A 7,175-nucleotide genomic window follows, 5' to 3' on the forward strand; every position below is an offset into this window, starting at 1 on the left:
GCACTGAAGCTGTTTATCAGGTTTAGGAGTTCTCTGGTGGACTTTTTAGGTTGACTGCATACTCTTAACAGCTCTACTATAGCATTAGGAGACAAATTTTAATGCCAGGCTTCTTATCCCATCAGTTCAGCCTCTTAGCTGTGTGAGCTGTAGCAAATTTATGTAACCCTTCCCTTTGTGCCTGAGCTTTCTCATTGTGTGTCATGTAATGATAGAACCTCCTTATGATCATTTAGGGGAGGGGGAGGCTAAATAAACTAGTGAAGAGTAAAAGCTTGATGTCTGTGTGGTGGATTGGGTAGGTTTGGCTCCTATAGACTCATGGGTTTGAATGCTTGACACATAGGGAGTGGCACTTTTAGGAGGTCTTGTTGGAGGAAGTGTGTCACTGTGGGAGGGCCTTGAGGTCTCCTATGCTCAAGCATATATGTGACACACTCCTGCCTGAGGATCAAGATGTAGAACTCTCAGCTCCTTCTCCAGCACAATGCCTGCCTGCATGCTGCCATGCTTTCCTCCATGATGATAATGGACTAAACCTCTGAAGCTGTAAGCCAGACCCAATGAAATACTTTCTTTTATAAGGGTTGCCTTGGTCATGGTGTCTCTTCACAGCCATAACACTCTATCTAAGACAGTCTGGCACCTGGGAAATGTCCCCAGAATTATAGTGACCATTATCATCAACCATCCACAACACCAGCAGACTCAGCTTGTGCCTCATGCCCAGTGCTTTCTGCAGGGATGGCGCTCTCAGTAGCTGCCGACCCTTACAGACTGATGTGGTCTTTGCCGAGTTCTGCTCCCAGTATGTAATGTTATATATAAGTAGTTTAGAGCTATTTGGGATTTGGAGAATGGGTTAGAAACTCTGCCAGGGATGTGTTCTGTAGGAAGGACTGCTTACATTTTATTGGCTTGCATGTGCTTTGAACAAATGAGTGACCTTTGATGGGGGGGAAGATAATGCCTTATAGAGGGAGTAGACATGAAGTTTCCTAGGTCCTTAGGGTTCTATGTTGTGCAGGGTTGTATTGGGAAGGTTGGTGACAAGAAAATGTCCTTTTTAAGAGCACAGGGCTGGGCAGGATTGTGTGTGTGTGTGTGTGTGTGTGTGTGTGTGTGTGTGTGTACAAACTGAAAAGCTGTTCCTAAAACGCATATGCAAAATATTTAGAATGAGCCAAGGCAATTTTTTTAAAAGAGCAAAGTTGAAGGCTTTATTTTCTCATCCAAAGCTTATAAAGCTACCGTCGAGACATGACACTGACATATTAACTAGGTATACAGATTGATGAGGCAAAATTCAGAGTCCAAAAGTCTTCATGGTTTTGTTTAATTGACTTTTTAAAATAAAAGTGCCAATGCGGTCCTCTGGAGAAGCGATAGCATTTCTTGAGCTGAGCCACTAAAGCATTTAATTTTAAGGAGGAGGACCTGAGTTCAGTCTCCAGAGACCATGTGTAAATAGCCAGCAGTGAGGAGTGAAGGCAGGAGGGCTCCTGAGGCCAGCTACTCTAGCCTATGAGGTAGCTCTGGGTCAGTGAGAAGTCCTGCCACAAAGGCTCCTGAGGAGAACACTTGAAGCTGTCATCTGGTCTTCACGTGCACATGCATGCATGTTCACATGCGTGCCCACACAGACGCATTAAAAAGGAAGCGTAGCACTCCTAACAAACGATGCATCTTCACGTGATGAATTTGAGTATTGGTCTCATGAGATGCATACACATGGACTCCGCATGGGCCACAGGCTCGAGGTTAAGTGTAAGGCTCTTAGAACAGAACTCAAGAGACCGGCTGAGACCAAGTTTGTGGAAGGGAAAAAAAAGTGTATCCATTTTTTTTTTCTCAACAAAATATAAAAAGTCTGTGCAGACTTTTATAAAAACCTCTTTTTACAGGAAGCTCTTTATAAAACACATATCTGACAAAGAACCTGCTCCCACAACCTGTACCCATGGGGTCTTTAGTAAGCAGACAAAACCCACTTAAAATATGTAAAGTATCTAAATAGACATCTCACCCCTCCCCCACCCAAAAGATGACAGTGGCTCATAGGCACATGAAAAGATGGTCAGCGTGTCATTAGTCATTGGGGAAATGCAGACTAAAGCCACAGGGGATGCTGTTACACCCACCATAGTGGTCATACTTTAAAAAGATGGGAAATGTCGGCATTGATATGGAGAAATGGGAACCCTCAAATGGGCTAGAGGAGCTGTCAAATACAGCCATTTTGAAAGCAATTTGGCAGTTTCTTAAAAAGTGAAAAGCATATTTTCATATCACCTAGGAATTTTAAGCATTTACCCCAGAGAAATTAAAGCAGCAAGACATACAAATGTTCATAGTAATTTTATTCATAACAAAATAAGAACATAAAATGCCCATCAATAAATCATAGGGCAGTGTGTGTCACAGCCACCCTGTGACAGGCTACTGACACAGGCAGTGCATCCACTTAATGACATGATAATAACAACAAAAAGACTGATGCATGCTGGGTGCTGGACATCTCACACAGTGAAAGGAGTCAGCCACAGGAGGCCAACTCACACACGATTCTGTTCATAGGAAATGGCCAGAAAAGGCAAGCCAAGGGTGGAAATGGGGTGTGGACGGAGATTAACCATGAGTGAGTATGAGGGATCAGATGAGATGGTAGAAATCTTCTAAAATGGCTTCCTGAAGGTGATTGTTTAAGTTGGTAAATTCCACAAAGACTTGTGGGAGAGACCCTTTGAGAGAAACAGACAATACTATTTGGATATGCTAATTGCTAGCTGTGCAGTCTCAGACACAGCTAACTTCCGTGCCTCCATTTCCAGCCATTAAAATTGGTTAAAATAAGTCAATACACCTAAAGCAACAGTAGGGCTCTGACTATGGTGTGGACAGAGTGCGTAGCACAGCACTGACTACAGGAAGATCTCGGCAGGTGTTAGTTCCACTGAGCCTACTGCGGTCCAGTGCTAATGGAACTTAATTCAGATCTGAAGAAGGTTTTGGACTGCAGTGTGTAGAGAACACAGCTAGTCTTGTGGAAACAGATCCTGGGATTCTGAGGGGCTACATCTATCTGCACATGGTGTCTCATATTAGGCTTGAGCTTGGAGCATCGGTACCTCTCAGACAAGGCTATTTCCTCATGGCCGCATTGGTAATGGGGGCACAGTCCTGAAGCCTGTAATGTGGCAGCACTGGCTGTTTCCACACGGGTCTGGCGGGTGTTTAGGCAACATCCATTATCAACCAAGTCTAGGTAATTTGGTGGCTCAGAAGAGGGCCAGCTCCCCCAGTCTATGGGGCTTTGAAATGATGCCTTCGTAAGGCGGGGAAACTCCAGAGGCTATGTAGATGGAGGTTACCAAGGCAAGGGATATCACTTGAGGAAACCCTAAGCAAGAGGGAGATTGCTGAGTTCGGGCTAGCGTTGCTAGGGAGAGCAGAAAAGAAACAAAGGTCAGGGTCTTTGGAGCTGCTTCAGGCGCCACAAATGAAGTTTTTACTTATCTTGAGGACAAGCGGTGAGGAGCTCAGAGCAGGTGGTAGGACAAGCTCAGATATCCTTACTTGGACCTAAAGGCATCTATGTACTGTCCCTCCCAGATGTTGTGACCTGGGGTACGCATTTTAGCCTGAAGTGTGCTCTTTCTCGAACCACATCCATGCTTTTGCACAACTGAAAAACTGCATCCTAGCTACCCTGAAGGGACTAAAAGGCGTGCCGTGGTGGCTGAGAGCCGGTGGGGCTGGACCTTAGAAAAGCAGGAGACTTGTAAATATTTCATAAACTTTACTCTGGGCTCCTGCCCTGGCTGAGAGCCCATTCATAAGTCCAGGCTGCAGAGAGGGGCAGGTGTGCTGGTTTCTATAGAATCGCCCCTGGGAGAAGCTGACAGCGCCACCTGCAAGCTGAAGGAGGCAGGAGGGGCCAGGGCTGGCTTCAGAAGCTGCTGCTGGTCTCAGGACCCCTCCTGCACCGAGCTCACTTCAGCTTCTCCCGCTGCAGCCAGGGATACAGGGTGTGCTCAGTCTGAGCTTGGCTGCCCGAGACAGTGAGTGAGACAGCGGCCACAGGCTGCTGCTCAGCCAGTAGCTTTTTTTTGCAAGGGGCTGGATTCCTCCCCAGCAACTCCTCACTCAGCTTTGTTGAGGTCTGGATCGAGAGGAGAAGGGTTTTTTTCTTTCTGGAACCCCTGAGCTGGGGTTTTTACCTCCTTTCTGATTTTAAGTAGTTCCCTCCATGAGAACTGAATTTCAAGTGTTCTTCAAGGGCAAACGCAGTGCCCATGGGCTGGAGTTGAGAGAGGATGACAGCTTCTGAGTTTGCCTCCTAAGGGCTCTGAGGTGCCTCCTCCATCGTACCCTCGTTCAAAATGCCATTTAAAGCATTTGATACCTTCAAAGAAAAGATTTTGAAACCTGGGAAGGAAGGAGTGAAGAATGCCGTGGGAGATTCGCTGGGCATCTTACAAAGGTAAACTCTGAACTCAAACTTTAGGTTTATTTCCGAGTAGGTTCACATTGCCAGTGTCTAAGGTATTTTAAATCAGGTTTATAAAACCGCATTTTAATGGAAACGGGGTGGGTCACATTAGATGGTTTCTGGAGTCTCCTCTAGAGCCAAGTTTATGTTTGGACAAAAGGATGTGTGGAAAGTATTGGGTCTTGCCAAGCATGCACAAGTTCCTGGGTTCAATCCTCAGCTCTAGGATGTGGGGTGGAAGGGTTTATTCAAGTCAGGAATATACCAAGGCAAACACTCTGTTTTATCTGTTAGAATTACCACTTACCTGCTTATCTGTTAGGAATATCACTCACTGCTGGTGGTATTATACATATGCTTGTATAGAATCAAAAAGAATTTTGGAATCAGAATTTTAAGTTAATTCAGTAGCAATGATGTAGTTGTGCTTTGAACTGAAATAACTTAAGAGAGTTTCACTATAAGTGATAGCCAAATATTTGCAATATTTGTTTTTTTTTTTTTAGTTTTAGACCCAAATATATACATGTTTTAAACCCAGATATATAATATAAAACAAGTGAAATGTCTCTTCATGATATCATTCTCCAAAAGGAGAGTGGCTGCCAGGTAGTTTGAAGATGGTAACTTAACACATCAGCATTCTGTAAGGGAGAGAATCTTACATTGTAGCAGGGGGGAAAATTCCAAGACTGTCAATGAACTCAAAGACATATTCAGTCTGTGACAAAAATCAACATTTTTAATATATTACTAATAGCAGGAGAGTTTGCCGTGTATGAATGAATTGGTGTCGCATTTTAATTTGTTCCTTTTTTATTTTAGACAATAGTAAATGTCTTCTTAGGTTTTGTGGGTGAGTTAGTCAGTAGTCATTACCTGCAAGGTAACATGATTCTTCTCAGATATAGGAAACGTGAGCAACAGCCTTGATATCTTTTGTGTGTGTGTGTGTGTGTGTTTGAATAATTATTTCTGATCCTAGTGTGAAAAATGACATTTGGCTTCCTCTTTGAGCTTTTGTAAAACAAATTTCAAAGCATTAGTGCTCAAGGGACCACTTCTAAGTAACCTGGATGAGAGGCTTCCTGGCTCTAGTCTTTACACCGCAGGTCCCTCTTGATGCTGAGTTTTCCATTGTGTCTCTCCTGATGAGGCTTCATTCCATAAGAGGATAGAGTTAGCAACCATCTCACTTTAGTAATTAGAAAGCTTCCCTCTGGGATGCCGGGACATCGCACGCAGGGGAGAACTCGGTGAGAGCACGTATGAACCAGCCAAATATAGAAAATGATTATAATATGTTTTTAAATGAGTCTTCCATCCTTCTGCTGAGCACTCTCCAGGAAGCACCTCACCGCGGTGGCACTCACTTGATTATAAATGCAAAAAGGAAGCACGTTAATATAATTGGTGGATCCGAGGGATAACAAAGAAATCTGGCAACGTCAGGAATGAAAACGCTGGTTTTGGACCAGGGTCAGCCCTGTCCTTCCAACCTCTGCTGAGTCTGTGAAGGTCTGACAGAAAGTACTCAGTCCTTAGAAATGGTAATTTTGAACCCCAGTTAAGTTGCTATCCACCATCTATCCCATGATTCCATTCTGCCCATGAGAGACATATGGTCAGATTTTTGTCCTCCATTATTACACATTTGGTTTCATCAGTAAGAAGAAGGGGCATTTGTCTTCTATCATATTATAAACCTATTCAACCTTAAGCAAACTTCCACTTGATTGCTTTTTTGAGGGGGAGGGGGGAGCTTTATCGTTTTTTGAAAATAGGAAGCGTCAATCATGAGAGTGATTTCTAGAGTTTGGTTAGATGATTGATCTGGAGAGATTTTTGTAGCCAGTAGTCAGGTTCATGACTGAATTAGTAACTTCCAAGTCACACAGCCTTCTACTTGAAATGAATCTCTGAGTCCGGGGCTCTTTGGATCAGCATCTGAAGCAGTGGTCCTCAACCTTGAATGCTGTGGCCCTTCCGTATACAGTTCTTCACGTTGTGACCTCCAACCATAAAATTATTTCATTCATACGTCATAACTGTAATTTTGCTACTGTTATGAACTGTAATCTGATACGGAAGATATCTGATATTCAACCCCCAAAGAGGTGGAGCACAACGATAGGGGGAGAGTGCACTGAACAAATTCTGGACGGTGTCATTGATGACACAATACGGGCCAGCTTTAGAGCAAACAAACCAAATCCAAGATTTGGTGTGTTCATTGGTGGACCTCAGGTGGAAATTTCTGGCAAGGAAAGGAAGGAAAGAGAGTACTCCTTCCTTGGTCCTAGCCATCTCTGTGTCAGAATTATCCAGACGAGCTCTGCCACAAGTCCCCAAGATGGCTACATGCGAAGTGTCTTACCAAGAGAGCCCAGCATACAAAGGGGTGTTTCCTCCTTATCTCCTGGCCACCAGGTGATAGAATCCAAGCTTAACAGTAAAACAAAGTATATTTTCTGTTTCCAAGGACACTGGGAGGCCAGAAGGCCTGCTTTTAACTCCGCAGGTGTAGGGAGTCATAGGCATGGTCCTGTAAGAATGTTTAAGTCTGTGAGTGCCATCCCAATGGACTTCTTCCTCTTCTTCTTCTTCTTCTTCTTCTTCTTCTTCTTCTTCTTCTTCTTCTTCTTCTTCTTCTTCTTCTTCTTCTTCTTCTTCTTCTTCTTCT

At 43.9% G+C, this 7,175-nt stretch overlaps 1 protein-coding gene across 1 annotated transcript in view; it reads left to right on the forward strand.

Moving 5' to 3' along the window:
* The first annotated feature begins 4,066 nt into the window (after positions 1 to 4,066).
* The window catches only part of Slc17a8 (solute carrier family 17 member 8), a 50,080-nt gene continuing 46,971 nt past the window's right edge, over positions 4,067 to 7,175 (forward strand). The window contains exon 1 of the mRNA XM_021205227.2: positions 4,067 to 4,483. Coding sequence (XP_021060886.1) covers positions 4,383 to 4,483 — 101 coding nt within the window. The 5' untranslated portion in view covers positions 4,067 to 4,382. The remainder of the gene's footprint in view (positions 4,484 to 7,175) is intronic.

Source organism: Mus pahari, chromosome 9 (genome assembly GCF_900095145.1).
Source record: "Mus pahari chromosome 9, PAHARI_EIJ_v1.1, whole genome shotgun sequence".
Classification (NCBI taxonomy): Eukaryota; Metazoa; Chordata; class Mammalia; order Rodentia; family Muridae; genus Mus; species Mus pahari.